Here is an 18524-nt window from a genome sequence, read left to right as displayed (position 1 = left end):
TCTACTAAAGAGGTTCTCTGTGTGGTGGTGGTGGTGGTGGTGCCACTATACAGCATCCTGTCTAGGGATTAAAATAAGCAGGACGAGGGAATAGCTGCAATTTCTGTCCATACTGGAGCTTTGCTTTTTTCCCCCCACTGATGGTTAAAATAATGTTTTTCATTTGCAGCCTTTTAGGCCCCGGCTACACCGAGCAGAGACTTTTAAATTACAGGCGGTAGCTCACTTACACGGCAGCCAATAAGGTCGAGATAAAGTGCCTGTTTGCTATATCGCACTGCTCCCAGTTTAATGCGCACCACAAATTCCAACCCCCCCACTCCTGCCGTACCTTAATTGCTGCAGGGCAGTCGTCGTGAGGAAAGGTTGCAAAGTGGAAGCTCTTCAGGCGTCTAACGTGCCAAACATCATCATTTGTCACCGTCCCCTTTTAGCCTTTTTTTGGTGGGCAGGTAGAGCTCCACATATAAGGCCGTACACTTTAATGGGCCGGCCTATCAGAGCAGCATCTCATCGCCATAACTCTTTGTTATGGTCCATTACGAAAGAAGCACTCGGCGGCCCAGAGAGGAGAGTCTCTCCCAGCTCTTTAAGGATCGGGCTCTTTAAAGGGAGGCAAATGTATCTTTGACTCTTTAATCCTCGTTGGCGCCACCTGACAGCTCAACCCTAATCATTTGCGGAAGGCCACGCTGCCTCTTAAAAATCAAAAATTCATATTTTTCTCACGTGAGATCAACTTGCGGACAACGGCTTGACTACTGGGCAAAGCATTTATGCATAGCTTTAATTATTGCGAGTTGAAATGGCGTCCAAAACATTGAAAAATAGCTATAAAAAACTCCAATGATTAAATCATAACCCTTGAGATAGATTGTTTCCTCAGAGTGGCTCAGACACAAACAAAAACAAATGAAACCACAGGAAAACCACATTGACTATAATAAAACAATGCAGTGGTAGCTTGACTTGAAAATGTGATTTTCTTTTTTTTCCCCCCAAGATACAGCTCTCGCACAGATGTAAATCATATAGCTGGCCTTTCTTGAAAAACACAGTGTTCTCACTGTGGGTTTTTTTTTGTATTCATTAGCCAAGATTTTGGAACACCCGGGAGAGCACACCGAGGGTCAATATATGTGGGAAATATATATGTGGCAATGAGCCGTGAACCTGCGTAAGCTTAAAGGCTAGCGAGAATAATGGTGATCTCTTGCTGCAGTTCAGGAAAGGAAGCTCCCACTAAAACCATAAGAAACAGCACTGCAGTGTTGAGGAACGTAATAAAAAGCAATAATTGAAGAAAGCAGTGGGATGAACGTTGAAATTAAATGCCTCTGAACAAGGCAGAAGTGGAGCCTGAACAAATATGTAATTGGCAGCCTTTTGTCATCTTCGGCATCTTCGTTCTGAGACGGCAAACTGTTTTCACACTCTCGCCATATTAATGTTTCCCAGTGCTCACGGTTTGTTTTCAGCAACTTTGATGTGATTGGGGCTGAGTGAATTATTTGTTTAACAAGCAGCAGCTGCCCCCTTGGCTTGAGGGAATTCATTATTAGCAGTTTGATATTTTATTGATTCCCGTGGGGAATTTTTTTTCACGCGTGATGGCCTCCTCCAGGGAGATCAGAGACAGTGTTGCCAGGGGGATTTTTGACTGAACACTGGACCCCTTGTCTGCCTTCATTATTATGTTTTGCTCTCCAGAGATCTCCTGCAGATAGCAGCCAACTATCAGGGATAGTAATTAACCTGTAACTGCCTGTTTTTATTGTTTTGTTTTTTTTAATTTGTCTCCTTTGTGGTATATACACCGTACCAACACAGTTACCTGGGTTGTTGCTGTACAACACCGTTGAAGAACGTCATGGGCATTTTAATGCCTGCTCGCATCAGGCACGGCTGCACAGTGAGTGGCCACTTGGATGTTGCATTCATTTTGAAAATACTTGCAGTAACGGTTCGCAGGGAGATAGCGCAGAAATATCCCACTTTTGTCGGCTGAATTTTGAAAGGCAGCACAAGTAGAATTATTATGTTGTGTTTCCACAATGCGAGGAGATGCTTTAATAGTTCTCGCATTCTTCTTCCCTTCTGTCTGGCTTTCTCCTTCAGGGGTCCCCACAGCCAGTCATGTGGAATTGATTCACATGTTTGATGAAGTCGTTTTTTTTCCCCCTCTTCCTCACACAACTCTTTACTTTTCAAATATCACGCCTTGGGATCACCACACCTCTGAGGCTCTTTTTGGAGACAGTAGCCGAGGATGGAACCCAGGACCTCCTATTCTGCGCTCTTGTTGCATTGCTCATGTAATATGCGATATACTTAACGTTACTTAACAGAGTTTGATAGGTTTTCAGCCTGTCTGGTTAGGATAACAAACTCAAGGTTTCTGCTTGTCTGATTCCCCAGAGTCAAATTAATTCTAGATAAATAAATGGCAGAAAAGCTTCGTCAATACACAGACAATACTATGGACTGCTACATCATTCTACATCAGCTGTAATTAACAAAAAAATCACTGTCCGCAAGGAAAGCTCGCTAAGAAACTTGGCTATTTAAAAAAAAGGATGAGCACAGGAAATCAGCACAAACCTCCCGACTTCCTGTCTTTGAAGGGATGCGATGGATCATGTGCAGTGCCTTGCAGAGATGAGAGGGAAGAGAGGAAGGAAAATGTGTTTTCAAATCCGATGAAACACTTTGATAACAGGAAAGACAAAAGGATCAATCCTGAAGAGCAGTCCAGATAAATTATTCAGTGATACATTAATGTTCATGATTCAGATGTACTTGTAACTAACTAAAAAGAAATTCAGTTTTGAAATGAAATGTGTTGTCTTTACACTGAATACAAATAATCCCTCCACCAGTGCATTACGTACTGTACTTCCGGGATTTTTGGGCTTTTTATGCTCGAACAAAGAATTTAATTAAGTAAATAAAATAAATGTAGCTTTTTAACACATCTTTTATAGTTATAATAAAAAACCCTTGCTTTCTTGTGTTATGTGTCACCTTGTGATTCAGTTGACTTCCCGCAAACATTTTGTTTTTCCTCATTGCTGAGTGCAGCATGCCAAACAAGTTTGCCATTTAAAACATTTGCATCCATCCTTGAGCCTTATTGAAAATTGACTTAAAAACACTAGCAAACGAACACTATTATGTTTTTGTTTTTTTTCACCTAAGTGCATCCGCGCACGTTTCCCCGTTGTCAGGTCCCCGTGACACTGACGGGCTTTTAAGAGCCCAACCAACCTGCAAATGGCCTCAGAAAGTCAGCTGCAGCGGCGTTTATATAGTGTGGTTTTCTACCTTTGAAAGACAAAAAAAACCGTGAGCACTTAAAGTGTCAAAAGTGTGTCTAAACAAAATGAAAAAAAGCAAATTTCTCCTGATTGTTTGAGTTGGGGAGAATTTGGAGAAAGAAGCTCAGGGATGAATTGAATTCTCCCTGCAAGGGTGAAAACTGAGTAAGAACTACTGGCTGCACTTTATTCATTCATTTATTTATTTATTTATTCCACAGCAGGGCTTTGTTGCTGATTCCTTTTTCATATATAACTTCATGCCACTAAATCACCTTGTTGACAGGCGAAGTGTCGGCGGTGCGCTCTCTGTCAGAGGAAATCTGTCAGGCATGACTGATGATGCCGACAGATGCAATGAAACTCTTTGTTATTTGGACTCAGTGGTGTAATCTGTCATAGTGGTTCCAGCTTCCTTTATTATCTCTCACCGCAGGTCAAATTGGTTTCTCTGCTAGAGAAAATGTCACTGAAATATACAAAAAAAAAAAAATCTCCACCAGATTAAAACCAGTGTCTGGTGCACGCCACTGCGTGCGCTCTCGCCTCGTCTCCGCACCCAAAGCACTCGTGAGACGGAATGGCTGCACAGCGGCGGGCAGTAATTGCATATTACTGCGCATAGCACCAAACAATATAGAAGAGTAAATGATCTCAGTGCTTCTCAGAAATTGGGATTTAATTGACTTATTTCAAGCGCCTCCTCTCTTAACTACCCTTTTTGTTTACCTCTCGAGTGTTTGAAACATTGAAATATTTGATCCCCCGCCTTGAGGCGCTCGATCGATCCGTATAAAACCTTGTGTCTGACAAAAGCAAATGTCACAGCATTCAAGGCGCATAGAAATTATTTTATTTGAGCGCCATTGTCTGCTGAAGCCAATTTGATGATGGTACAATGTACCTTGTTCTCTGAATCCCTTAGAATACATTGTGTCTTTTACCTTGGCTTGAGTCCAGTAATGAGATCTGGCGGTTTTCTTATTAAAAGAGTCTTTCTCAGCCAATTAGGCGGAGGGAAAATTTGTGACCCGTACTGCTGCAGCCATGACATCAGTGTGTTGTTGGCTTGTTTTGGTGCAGGGACATGTGCAGTAAGTGTAGATGATTAGTTTATCTTTATATGCTATTTTGCTTATTGCTCGTTGTGATCACTTTCACACCCTACAGTCTTCTCTTAAAACTTAAATCAATTAAACTGCGCTGACTTGGGTCCTGATAAAGAGTGCAGGACTTTCATCATCATTTAGGGTAGTTTTTGTTTTAAATGATCTTTTCATGGATGAATGATGACAACCTCCACCAGGATTTTCACCCTATGTTTTTCTTTAATTCCCTTTAGCTCCTGAAATACATAACATTGTTTTTTTTTACGAGCGCTTTTTGTTTTTGTTTTTTAAGAATTGCTATTTCATATTATTTTACTGTGTTGTCTTACTCAACGAGTTTCTGAGATTTCTGGATATAAACATGCATTTGTTGTGCAGTGTTCCCTCCTACAGAAGGATCAGCTGGATGTACTTCAGCATCCATCTGTTATGCCATGAAAAGCCACTCATGCGGGTGAAAAATGACATTTTAACACAGATCCACCTGAGGGACCGTTGCGCCAGGATGCAAAGCATCCTCAGTCAAAGTTCGGACCACGTCAACTAACCGCTGGTGCACTTTCCACTGTTCTGACCTGCAGGGTTATGGTGCTGGACAACGGCTCCCTGAGGATTTCCAACGTCTCCAAGTCAGACGCGGGCCTGTACACGTGCGTCGCCAGGAACCAGTTTGGAGTAGCGAGCAGTGCCGGCAGCCTGCAGGTCAAAGGTGAGAGACTGAAAGAGGCATGAAAAAACAATAAATTAATTCTTGAATAGTGCTGCGTCTAGATTTCCCCACCCCGGCCACCACTGCACTATTGGTGAACCTGCAGGTGTGAGGTAAGATGGTGTTCATTACACGCTGACGGCTGCACTATCCAATTAGTTGATTGGCTGCAGGAAGTGGGACTTGTGCGCTTCAATGTTTAATTCATTATTATTTTTTTCCCCCTCTGTCCTCCTCCTTCACCTCATGGCCCACAGCCACGCTCTGTGCCTTTAAGACTGCGGTCCATTAAAATTACACACTCCTGCAGCACAATGAATTTTTTAGGCCGTTCTAAAGCGCAGACTCAACAACAGTGCTCTATTAAAATGCCCTTTGGTGATTCCTCTTTTTCAAGTTTTTTTGAATTGCAAATAGAGTTGCACAGAAGAATCTTTTTTTTTTTTTTTTTTTGGGGGGGGGGTTCTTTTCTCAATGCTAAGACTTTTTACTTTTACAAATGGAGCATGCGCAATATAGAGACGTGTGCATTTATTTATAAAGTGCCTTCTGAATATCTTTTATGCATAAATTTTTTTGTCTCTCATATGGATTTTTGGAAGAAATAGTTCAGTGCAGAAAGTGCTGTTTCACCCATTCCCTGCCACCAACTTTTGTGGCGGCTGCCTCCGCACAGGCCACAAAGAAAGACAGAAGAATGGACGCATGCTTTGTCACTTGATCAAGGCTCAGCAAATTATTGGATTGATGCACTTCATAGCAACAGTTGGCCTTTGCACTTCCCTTCTATGTGTGCAAAACTCCTTCGACCTCAAATATCAAGGATTGATACAAAACCTTGACACCTGCATAGTTTCAAAGATTGAAACTAGAAAATTCTAAATTACAGCAGAAAAGGAGATTTTTTTTCATCCTGTTTTTGAAAAGTTATCAGCTGGTTTTTCTCTTTTATATACTTGAACAGCCACAGTAGGTGGGCGATAAAGTGACTGATGAACCCAAAATGCACTGCTGCTCCTAAACTTGACTGAATTTTTTCTGCGGGGGCCTAATTTATTTTCCTTGAAGTCAACAAATCTTTGAAATCAACTGCCGTAAAATCGTCTCTCGGGCGACTCGTACGAATTTAAAGCCCGCGCGCACTACGTCAGGCGCGTACGACTCTCTGTCGGGCTGTTGAGGGGAACACTGTCATCCCATAAGATTAGAGGCTGCGGTGGCGTGCGCCGAGCATACTAAAGGGAATGAGGGAGCCAATTTGTGATTTTCCTTGCAGCCATAACAGGAAATGAGTGTGACAGCTCTGCAAGCGGAGGCAGAAAAGTTTTTAGACCTCTTCGTGTTGCAGCTGGTGCTGCGGACTCGCCCCCAAACACCCCCCCCCGACCCCTCGCCCCCCTCTCGAGAGGCACCTGGTTTACTCTGCCGTGACCGGTCAGCTCTCCGTAAGCGGGTGACATGCGGAAAACAAGCTGGCTTGTTTTGACAGGGCCAAATATAGAGCTATACGCCCCCTGACATGCCGCGTTGCCTTCCCTGTCCATTAGACGCCTATGACGTGCATGCATAATTCACGGCGCGGACCTCTGCACGGTCACCTCCCACCCCAGGCCCACTCCCCCCCCAAACCCCTCGGCTCCCCCGGAACCAGACTCCCGGCTGAGACGGAGCGAAAGATTATGTTGATCTGCGGCGCAACAGCGAGGATGGAAGGAAATAATGGCTTTTTGTCTGGGCACAAACTGTGGCAAATTATAGGCTGAGATCTGATCCGCCGTAATGGTTCTCTGCTCCTCTGCTGTTTGTTTGTTTAGTTCTCTGGCTTCTCTTCCGCTTTGTTTGGTGATGTATAGCAGCGCGACGTACGAAAACGGGAAGACAGACGTGCATTACGTGGTCTGGTCGGCGGACCTCAATAAAATTGAGTTTGTCCCCCGGACATCATCCGGGGGACAAACTGCAATTGGAATCGTGTGCGATAAATGAAAAAAAAAAAAAAGAAGAAGAAGAAAATAGCCGTCGTGGTTTTAAAATGACACAGGGTGACGGGGCCCCGCCGCACTAATGATGTCACCTCTCACCGCCCACAGAACCCACTCTGATCACCAGCCCGGCGGGTCACCTGGACGTGACGGTGGGCGAGAGCATTGTGCTGCCCTGCCAGGTGTCTCACGACGCCACGCTGGACCTCAAGTTCACCTGGTTCTTCAACGAGCAGCTCATCCACTTCGGGAGCCACTGGTCGTACTTTGAGAAAGTGGGCGGGGTAAGTGGGCCCGATGTCCTTCAGCTGGGCCACCGAGTCCGTTTTTTGAAATGTGACGCACCGGCCGGAAGACATCCGCCCAGAAGATTGCAGCATTAGAAGTCGCTGAAAAAAAAGCCCTTCTAGATCTGAGAGCACTTCACAGCGTCACTACTCACACACACACAAACGCGCAAACGTTTCAATCTTAAGAGGAAGAAAAAAAACAACTTTAAAGTTTCAAACTGGATGCACATGACAGAATGTGATCAAAGTGCCACTTCCTGTCTGGAGGTGTTTATTCTGGGGGGGGCGGGGGGGGGGTTGCTGCATCTATCTGACCAGCTGCTTCACGTTTCCGCATGAACGTGTTGGGCCTTTTAGCACTAAGTATCTTCCGGCAGCAAAATACAAGCTCACTTAATCGTGTCCAGACTTATTTCCCTCATACTGCAGTAACGACCTGGTTATTAAACATGCAAGAGACAGGCAATGGCCGACTTTATTTTTGGACAAACTGATGATTCATTTTTACAGATGCAAAGTTTGTTGCGGACAAATATTTATTTATTTATTTTTATTGAAGCAAGAAGACAGTGTTGCAAGTTGATCTCTACATTGTTCTTTAAGCGGAGGCGACCTTATTAGTTATGCAGCTCTCTTCAAGTGCGACGGAGTAACAAGGTCTTTTCCGACTGTTTTTTTTTCCTGCTGTCACTCCATAGTTGTGGATTGTTGATTCATTAACCCCACATTGACGTGTTGGTAAGAAGAGACGAGCATAATGACTGTCAATGACTCCATTACTAATCATAAAGGGGAAAAACAATTGTTTCATAAGCCATGTTAGCAGAATTGCTCTTCCAGTCTGCCTTTAAAACACAAGTTGTCTTTGTTATCATTGTGGTTGTGTGGATTTTTTTTCCCCCGCTTCTTTCATTCCGGAGAAATATTTCACAGTGGCAGTGCAGTTTGTGTCCTTCCCGTCCCTATGCAACACACCTGATTACACATCAAAGCAATTATCATCCACTGCTTAGCATTTCTGCACTTGTATAGATAAGACATCAATTTAATACTCGCGCTAACTTTAAAGTTCAAAGCTAATAGCACATTTAGGAGCGAGTGGCTGTCTGCCGGGAGTGAATAAAAGCCTTTTCAGTCCCTCACGACAAAGAGAACGTCCTTACAAACCATTTCTTAAACTTTTTTATTCTCCCCCCTGTCATCCCTGGACTTGCGATGTGCCTTTCTCCTCCATAATGCAAGAAAGTCACTCCGAGCAGAAATCATTTTGGCATTGTGCTTGTCTGTGCACTCCTCCCAATGAATCAGAGCGTCTGAATTCTGCTGCGCTGCGACCCGTTTTTTTTTTTTTTAGCAACTTTTTGACACTTTATTTCCATCTTTCAAACATCCCAGCGATCGGCAGGCGACATCATGATTCGCAACATTCAGCTGAGGCATGCCGGGAAATACACCTGCGCCGTGCAGACCAAGGTGGACAGCGTGTCGATTGCAACTGACGTGGTCGTCAGGGGTGAGTGGAGTGCATTTTTTTCTGTTTTTCAAGTGAAGAAAAGTTACTGCATGTACACCTCAGGTTCAAAATGACCTCTAGCAATTAATCAGGACACCAAAAAAATAATCATAATTTTTTTCTCTTGTTTTAGACTTTGGTCGTTAGAAATGAAACCCTGTTCTACCAGAACCTTTATCAACCATTAATTCTGCAAAAAGTATTTTCACAAGCGGAGCAGAACTTCCATTACAAATTTGCATAAAACATAAGCAATCATTTTCTAAACGGAGGATAAAGACAATTGTAAAATGACAGCGTTTCCATTGAGTGATGTTTTGCAACAAAAAAATTATAATTCCCTCCAGGACACGTGTCTGTGATTTTTTTTTCTGTTTTTTTGGCAGGTTTATTTCCACACCCATTCTGCTCTCACTCTTTCTGCAGAGTTTTCTTTTCTTCTTTTATTTGAGAATTGACATTATTTCCAAACGTACTATTTGCCACGGCTCCTGGAAGCTCTGCATCTCCCTCCTTTCTGCAGGCAACTATTGGCACAGCTGCGTTTATCTACGGTTCTGAATAGTAATAATAACATTGCAGTGATTTCTTCAATTTCTTGCAATACCCGACGGTTTCTCATTCTCCTCCTCCACCCACTGACCTGTAATTGGGCAAAAACATTTTCAATCCTGTTTTGCAACGTTTGCATTTTCCCCAAAATCTGTCATAATACCTTCTCATGCAAAGGTTCAATAAGCAATTTTGTTTTTAGACACTTTTAAATAGACAATGGATCAGAGTTTACAGGCAAACGGGTAGATAGGAATTGCAAGGAAAATTTCATTTCCATACGCCTGCGGCTTCTTCTTCAACCCTGGCAGGCCCCCCCGGCCCTCCGGTGGACTGTCAGGTGACGGAGGTGACGGAGACCACTGCCTCTGTGTCCTGGGCCCCTGGGCTGGAGAACTACAGCCCCATCCTCAGCTACACTATCCAGGCCAGGACGCTCTTCTTCCTGGGCTGGCAGGCCGTCACCACGGGTGGGTCCCTTCTGTCCGCCTTGGCTTCAAAATATGGAACACTCACTTCCACTTCCTCAGATCATGCAAACATCAAGACCAAGTAGGCCACCTGGTTACCCCTGCTTGCTGGCTCGTCTGATTTTACTCGCATTTTCATGCAGCAATGAAACATTTGGAAAAAACGCTCTTCTACACATCAGAGTTAGAATTTTGTGGGGGGAAAGAAAGAAAAAAAAATTGGGTTTGTAAGATTTAATTTCGGCCCACATCCCACCTGCTGTGATGGAGGAGGAGAACTTTATCACAGGCACTGCAGCGAGTCACTAAGAGGCAGCTGGCTGGGATTTTTATTTTTTCTATTTTTTTTGGGCTCTTACCAATTCCACAAACACCCCAAAAAAATGCGGCCTTTGTGTAGGTCACGAGCGGGCAGAGGAAGAAAAAGATTCAGGCTGTTATCCCTTTTGAAACGTCGCTCGCAGGAAACGGCAGTAAATAACACATCAGTAGTAGGGCTAACTTTCAGCCAGCTGATCTGGCAAAGGAGGGGAGGTGGCGCTGATGAAAGGTTATTTCTGTGATGTCTCTCAGTTCCTGAGCTGCTCGGGGGGAAGCAGCTGTCAGCCACCGTCACCAAGTTGAGTCCCTGGGTGGAGTACGAGTTCAGAGTCCTGGCAACCAACAGCATTGGCACTGGGGAGCCCAGCAAACCTTCCAAAAAGACCCGCACCAAAGAAATGCGTACGTATCGGAAGGTCCTGACATTTTCTCAGCGGCAATCCCAGCAGATGTTTGCAAAGACAGATTTTTTTTTTTTCCTTGCATGCAAGCTCTATTTAGAGAGATCCAGGTCCATTTGAGCGATTTAACTCTTTGCCAGTGGAATTTGCAGGATGCGCAACTTGTGAATGAACTGCAACGCACCGCAGAGACGGATTCAATTTTCCTAGCGATTAAACAGCTCTGTCTGGGATAATAAGGATAATAAGAGAACCTGTCTCACACATGAACTTTAAAGGTCAGAAGCATTAATGTTGAAACGCTCGTGCTCGATCTCCCCAGCCCCCCGGGTGGCGCCGGCGAGAGTAAACGGCGGCGGCGGAGGACGTTCGGAGCTCGTCATCACTTGGGAGGTAAACTTATTTTCACCTGCCGCTGAGTGATTCGCCAGTGATTCGTTTTCCTACACCTGTGGCAGCAAAGTATGAAATAACACCTGTCGTACTGATCACGACATCAAAACTCTTACGTAATTAATTATTGACGGGGAGCCTCCTGATGCTCGTATGAGCTCAGAATTCTGCGCAGTCTGATATTTGCAGCCGTCCAACTTTGATCTGTAATTTCTTTTGAGGAGCAGTAAACCTCACTGACGCTCCCACATCGCTAATCTCCGCACCACGACATTCCTTTCGGGTATTAATATCTTTAGGATCGTGTTGAGTCATCCACTCTGAGTCACCCCTCCTCCCCTCTCTTCTCTCCTCAGCCGGTTCCCGAGGAGCTGCAGAGCGGCCCGGGCTTCGGCTACGTGGTGGCCTTCCGCCCACTTGGGGCTCCGGGTTGGATGCAGGCCGCCGTCACGTCGCCCGACGCCTCCAGATACGTCTTCAAGAACGAGAGCATCCCTCCGTTTTCCCCTTACCAAGTCAAGGTCGGGGTCTACAACAACATGGGAGAGGGTCCGTTCAGCCCCGTGACCACCATCTACTCGGCTGAGGAAGGTCGGTAGGACTCAACTTGAGGGGGGCCCACATGTAAAGTCAACACTTTTTGGAAATATGCAAAAGTCTAAATTTACCCTATGAGGGTTTTTTTGATCTGTAAGATGAACATGTAAGCCTTTCAAAGATGCATGAAATCGAAAATCATCATACAGCATTCTTGCCCTATGTCACATATTCTGATGTCGGCTAGTTCCTCTATAGTCGAAGCAGACAATTTGGATTTTTTTTTTCCTGGTACTGCAAGTAGAAGTTAATTTCACCTGGTCAGTACATCCATCCATGATAGAAATGAGTTCATGGGCCTCACTTTATTTCATCTACCTTAAAATGAAGGTAATATTGTGCTTGACCTAAACATGGTACAGTTTTTTTTCCCATGTCTGCAGCGATTGCAAAATATTGTTTTTTTTACTTGTGTTTGGTTGGTTGCCGCTGCCGCTGTCCACACTGCGTCTGTGAATGTAAAAAGCAGATACCAGATACTGGTTGCAGGCCAAGGCAGTAAGGGGAAGCGATAAAAACAGTGACGTACAGGCGGCCAATCAGACACGGTGATCATGTCCAGCAGACCTCATCATTAATACTGCAGCTGCACTCCAAGTGGAGGCAGGTTGCAGGAAGAAAAGGCCGGAGGCAGAAGCATCCCGATGAAAACCGAAAGGTGTTGGAGGAGCAGCTGCAATCAGGTGTATAGGATTTGATCTGTTCTCTATAAGTTTGGTCTCGTTCGAAAAATTCCCTACAAGGAAGAGGAATTTGTTAGCATGATGGTCATGCCACGCAAATCTCTTCCTCAAATGAACTTGCCGACGCAGGAGAACCACGTCCGTGCAAAATCAATACAAAAAAAGTTGTAAATTGCACAATGTAATAGTTAGGAGTGTCAATTAGAAATACGTTCTTCCCATCGGAACGCCTCCTCACAAGGCGGATTTTAGATTGAACCGCTGCTGCTGCTGCTGCTGCTGCTGCTGCTGCTGCTGCTGCCGCTGATGCTGTGCTCAATAATTCAGCCTGCAAATGTGGGTGTAGTGAATCTGTGTCGTTCTCTTCATCCTGACTCGCGCTGCCTTGCCTCTCAGAGCCCAGCAGAGCTCCAGGGAGGCTGAGAGCGAGGAGCGTATCGGCGTCCGAGGTGGAGGTCACCTGGAAGCCGCTGGCTTGGAGCAACAGCCGCAGACGCATCCTGGGCTACGAGGTCAGCACGACACACACACACACACACACACACACAGACACACACACACACACACGTAAAAACCCACACAGCTCGTCCTGCATGAATAATACGCAGTTGGCCCGCACAGTACCCTACCAGTGCAATCCTATTTGTCCGTGCGTTGCTGTCCGCTCATATATTAAAATACAGGAGTGAACTCAACCTCGTCTTATTTATGACTCATTTATTTGCTTTCTCTGTGTTCAGCTGCAGTACTGGGGCGTGAAGCAGAGGCAAGACACGGCCAGCGTCATCAGGACGGTGGGCAACAAGACGTCCCTGCTGGTGCGTGACCTGGAGGGCAGCAGCACCTATCACATGTCCCTCAGGGCCTACAACAGCGCCGGAGTGGGCCCGCCCAGCAGCGTGGTCAATGTCACCACCAAAAAGCCACGTAAGGGCTTTTTATTATTAACGTGACGCCGCCGACTCACTCAGGCTTCTTGCCGTTTGCTTATTATTATTTTCTCCTTGCAATGCAGGTGCACAATCCCGTATTTTATTTAATTCCGCCCATTACAGTAGAAGTTTTGCTCCTCTGCAGCAGGCATCCTGCAGAGGTTCCCCCACGTTTGGTTCCCGTAGCGTCAACAGCGAGCGCTGTGCTTTTTTGCTTTTATTTATTTTTTTATTTTTTTCCCACGGAGACGTCTGCTTATTTTTTTTCTTTCTCTCTCTCTCTCCCCAGCTCAAAATTAATCTCGTGAACACAGTTGTCATATAACCCGCGTGTCAAAACGCTCGGCATTAATGTCAGCCGGAATCACGGTCAAACGTGGTGGCAGTCTGAAACGCACCGCTGCAAAATTAATAGCCGTTTCCTGGTGAGAGACGGCAAATAAGCATCTGGCAACGGCGCTCTAATGCGCTCGCACGCTGGTGTCGGCAACTGCCTGCTGTTGTGTTCCGTCAGAGGCGTCGCGGCGGTACCTTGAAGACTTTTTGAGGTCAAAGTTCCTGCTGAGGCTCACTGCAAGAACCTATTTCACACGGTGCCACCACGGAAAAAAACAAACAAACAAACAAACAAACAATACATTGGACCCCACGACTTCAGTGCCAAAAACCTTTTGACACTGTGGGCTCAATGGAATGGATAAAATATTCTGCTTATAGATCTTGTGTAAGACTTATGAGATTGGCGCAAGCCATCTTTTATATGTTAATCCTATTATTATCGATCGCAATGAATTTTGGCATCAGACTGCCGAGTCGCCCCCGGAACTCCGGAACTCCGGAACTACACAGCAGCGATGTGGTGATAATACAGCCCAAATATAATAAGACACCAATAAAGAAGCTGACTCAATTAGGTTGTTTTTTTGTTGTTTTTTTTAGCAAAAAATAGATAAATAAAAAATAACTGAGCCAAAGGATTGATTGTTGATCGCTGCATGAAAGAATCCACAGCTCAGTCCTGGACTCCTGGAGTCAAGCTGACACTTCACACATAGACGTCACATCGGATTTATATAGCAGTCACTGTGTGACATCTAACGTCCTTGAGGTCGAAGGTCAAACCCTCACCCCCCGCCCCTCCCGCTGCGAGATCACCGTGTTTGTGCTGAACTCTCTGCTGAGGCTAAAACAGCCGCTAACCCGGCAGCCGCAGCTTCTCCTGTTCGTCACCCCCGCAGTTATAAAGACATTTATTATATGTCGCCCTCTCCATCCAAACGCCCTCGCTGTTATCCACACCTAGCGCTCTCACTCCTACACACACTCCTCCGCCTCCTCCCCAATCTGTAGGATGTAGGAAATGTAAGAAATCTCCTTCATGCTGACTTGCTCCCGAGCTCTCCTTGTTATTGACCGCCGTTTACTTCCTCTTCCTTTCTCCCTCTCTCCCTCTCCCTCTCTCTCTCTCTCTCTCTCTCCCTCTCTCTCTCTCTCTCTCTCTCTCCCCCCTCCTCTGCCCCTCGCGCAGCGCCGAGTCAGGCCCCGGACAAAATCATGTGGAACACCTCCGACTCCAAGGTCATCCTGAAATGGGACCAGGTGCACGCTCTGGAGAATGAGTCAGAGGTGACGGGATACAAGGTGAAACCGCGTCTTTCCCTTCTTCCTTCCCTTGATTGTCACATGGCAGACGGTGTTAGCACACGGCGGATGTCGATCTGCTGCCGGCAGAAAGTTGATTTTTCATCATTATTATTATTCTTTGCGTTTCTTGGCTGTCTGTGGGTTGCTGTAGTTCCTCGTAACCAAGTCCTGCCCTTTGTCCTCCCCTCACGCTGAGTCCATATGTGCGTGAGAGTGACACAGTAACTCAGAAACACTTTTTTTTTTTTTAATGGGATCAAGCTCCTGTTTCTATAGCTACGGCCACACGTGTGCGTTGGCTCAGTGGCACCTTGTAAACGGTAAAGCCACTGCTTCATATCGGCTGCACGCTGAGCCGCGACATCACGGCCGGCAGCAAACTGCGCGAGGCAGCCGCCGCCTTTGTGCGATGTGTGTCACAAACCCAAGGCCGTCAACAGCAAACAGAAAATTAACATCCTCTTGTTCTAAATATTTTTCATAATTCTTTGATAGATAGACACTGTTTCATTGTTTTGGCTCCGTAGCTGCTTGGTTTTAGTTTTTCAATCATTTTTTTTTTTTTTTTTTTTTAAGCAATTCTTTAACCTTTGGCTTCCATCCAGTCCGGCTGTAGCGACAAGCAGGAACAGCTCTGAATGTCTTTATGATGGCTGACACATTTATTGTAATGGCAGAGCTTGTGAACCGAGAGTGCGAATCACACGGGTCGGTTCAGGAACTACCTGTTAAGTGGCTTTATTATACCGATATTATTCATAGCCAACAGCAGACTGAGGGTGTGACAAAATAATGTTGGGGCGAGGGGCGAGGGGCGGCATCAAGAGAGCAGCGTTAACAAAGTACATTTCTGTGGCATGAACAAAAGCAGACGGCAGAGTTGCATCAGGGATATTAACAAAAATAATAATAAAGAAAAGGAAAAAAAGAGATAAATACCAAATAAATGTAAACATAACTAATTAAGAACTGTGCGCGAGTGTCCAAATGTGTGCATGTGGTGGGTGTTCATCTTTCTGAAAGCTTTTGTTTCATTTCAGTGAATGTCTTTTCATTGCGTCTGCAGTTGGCACCGGGGCTTTCAAGCCATCAGATAAAATTCTGAACTTTACCTGGTCGGAAAGCAACTGCCGGCTTGTCGCTGCGTCCAATCACAGCGCTCCGTTCATCTCGAGGACTCCTCTCGGGGTTGCTCTCAGATGAAACGCCACTCCGTCCACGCTTTCATGTGTATTTGTGCCTTTGTGGACGCACAAAGTCCACTTGTAAGTCAAAGTGACACGGCCTTATCTGCCGCGCAGCATCGTCTCCTCTCGGGGGTCAAACACGGCCGTGCAGATTTCCACCGCCAGATTAATTCTTGCCAGTTTCACATTCCCTCAACGCCGTATCTCGCCGCGGCTGTCTGAGAGAGTGACTTCCACGCTGCGCCTCATCCAGTTATCACCCCTCCTGCCCCCCTCCTGCTCCCCCTTCCCTCCTCCCCGCTCTGCTCCCTGCAGGTGATGTACAGCCAGGACAAGCACAGCCGTCCCAGCGTGGTGGAGACCAACACCACCTCCTTGGAGCTGTCGCTGCCAGTCAACCAGGACTACGTCATCCAGATTAAACCCTTCAGCGAGGGAGGGGAGGGCAGCAGCAGCCGCCAGATTACTATCCCCAAGATAGCAGGTGGGGCAATGCAGAGAAACTGGAGCGCTAAAAAATAAATAAAAATCTGCCTGCTGCTGCTGCTGCCACACTCACTCTGGTGTTCTGGGATCAGTTTAAATCCACATCCCCTCAACTTCACTTATTCATGTGTTGATTTTTCTCTTTAAATATTTTTTTTTTTTCAAAAATACTCCCAGCTGATTATTAGCCTCAGACTGTTGCGGATACATAAAAGCTCTGGTACCATAAACGCCAACCTCACTGGGCTGCTGTGCATTCTCCGCCCTTTGAGACGCAAAACTGCTATCTCTGACCCTGTGGCTGTTGTTGTTGGTTTATCATTATTATTTTTATTATTTTACTATTGCTATTACTTATTATTATTCTATTCAACGCGGGTTGAGAAACGGACTTCAAATGAGCCTTTTCTCTTTGAAGCCCAGTCCCTTCAGTTGTCTGCCATGTGAAATACGGTCTCTTATCCACAGACGGAGGGAAAACTTTATATCATCAAACAGCTAAATGGGCTCGGACATGCAAGGAATGTTAGCAGCAGCTGTTTGTGAGAAAAATTTCCCCTTTTTTTTTCTTTGGTTAATGTATTTACTTCCACTAACGCCACTCGTTTGCGTTGCCGCAGCCACTATGGGCCGCGGTCCAGTCTGTGAAGCGCAGCTCACCAGTGCCACCTATTGGTGCGACTGTGCATGAACACTCGAGGCTCTTTTGTCATTTTTTGCTGTAGTTTTCCTCGCCTTTTATGTGATACACACGCTGCATTTCTTCCTCTGCTTTAACAGCTGTTTGATTTGTTTTGATCCGTGTGTGCGTTCCAGGCTCGGTGGCGGTGGGCGCGGCTCCGCGGCCCTGCGCGCTCCCGGCGCTCGGCCTCGCCGCTCTGATCCTTACAGCCGGCAGCGCGCTATGACGAACATCTCGCAGGGAACCGGCTGCTTGCTGAGCGGAGGGACGGCGGGTCACGGGCGACCACACAGGTGACCCACACTGCCCTCTGCTGCCGTACTGGCGAGGACGACTCTTTTCCTACTCTATCAAAAGGGAATTTTTTTTTTTTTTTTTTTTTTTTTTTGTTGCCTGAAAGGAGTTGGCCCTGTCACTGTCGCAGCCTCTCTTCAGGTGCTTCCCCCCCCCCCCCCACTATTTCCTTCCCTCTGACCCGGTGGATATTCTCCCTCCGACCACGGGGGGGCGCTGCTGGATGGATGTGCTCATGTTTTCTCGGTGGGACTTTTCGCGATGATTGGATTGTTCTTTTTTTTCTTATGGGAAGGACCTGAGACTCTGTTACATTGCTCACACATACTGTACGTGGGTTCAAATCCCGTCGACTTTTCTTCCCTAGCCGTTTTTTGGACTGTATTTGATAAACTGTACAAAGTGTGAAAAGGCGGGAAGGGAAAAACTGCCCCCTGCTGGAAGCTGAGTGCTCACTCTGGTTTCTTTATCCAACGGCCAGAATAGGAGGAACTTTGTACCTTGGATTTTTTTTTTTTTTTTTTTTTTTCCTTCTTCGCCTGGACTGAACTCTCTGCTGATGCTGTCACGTCACGCCGCGTCGCTCTGAAACCTCCAGAGTTGCCATGAAACTGTTACCAAAGGTGTCGAGCCAACGTGGTCCAGTTCCTCGTTTCTCCGTTTTTTTGTTCTTTTTTTCCTCATCGTGAGAAAAAAAGAAAACGCTGTGTGTGTGTGTGTGTGTGTGTGTGTGTGTGTGTGTGTGTGTGTGTGTGTGTGTGTGTGTGTGTGTGTGTGTGTGTGTGTGTGTGTGTGTGTGTGTGCGTGCGTGCGTGTGCGTGTGTGTGTGGCTTTCATCGTGAACGGCCAGGCCTGTGTCCACTTATCGGTGTCTTACCTTCCTCTCTCATCCATGATAGGGCACGCTGAGCAGTATGAGCCGCATTGTTGTTCGCTGTACGGATGAAATCCTCAGGTCCCAA

The 18524-nt window shown here is 46.0% G+C and overlaps 1 protein-coding gene across 1 annotated transcript in view; it reads left to right on the top strand.

Annotated features, from left to right (window-relative positions):
* The window catches only part of cntn3a.1 (contactin 3a, tandem duplicate 1), a 72996-nt gene extending 55116 nt beyond the window's left edge, over positions 1-17880 (top strand). Inside the window, exons 12-23 of the mRNA XM_076042118.1 lie at positions 5008-5135; positions 7226-7401; positions 8803-8920; positions 9784-9942; positions 10516-10665; positions 10987-11057; positions 11414-11648; positions 12734-12849; positions 13078-13264; positions 14798-14910; positions 16416-16584; positions 17403-17880. Of these exons, the coding sequence (XP_075898233.1) occupies positions 5008-5135; positions 7226-7401; positions 8803-8920; positions 9784-9942; positions 10516-10665; positions 10987-11057; positions 11414-11648; positions 12734-12849; positions 13078-13264; positions 14798-14910; positions 16416-16584; positions 17403-17494 (1714 nt within the window). The 3' untranslated portion in view covers positions 17495-17880. The remainder of the gene's footprint in view (positions 1-5007; positions 5136-7225; positions 7402-8802; positions 8921-9783; positions 9943-10515; positions 10666-10986; positions 11058-11413; positions 11649-12733; positions 12850-13077; positions 13265-14797; positions 14911-16415; positions 16585-17402) is intronic.
* The last annotated feature ends 644 nt before the right edge of the window (positions 17881-18524 follow it).

Source organism: Nelusetta ayraudi, unplaced genomic scaffold (genome assembly GCF_046127955.1).
Source record: "Nelusetta ayraudi isolate G7.1 ecotype Tasmania unplaced genomic scaffold, CSIRO-AGI_Nayr_v1 ptg000070l, whole genome shotgun sequence".
NCBI classification, from domain to species: domain Eukaryota; kingdom Metazoa; phylum Chordata; class Actinopteri; order Tetraodontiformes; family Monacanthidae; genus Nelusetta; species Nelusetta ayraudi.
Note: the sequence above shows the minus strand (reverse complement) of the source record. Positions and strands in the feature narration are given on the sequence as shown.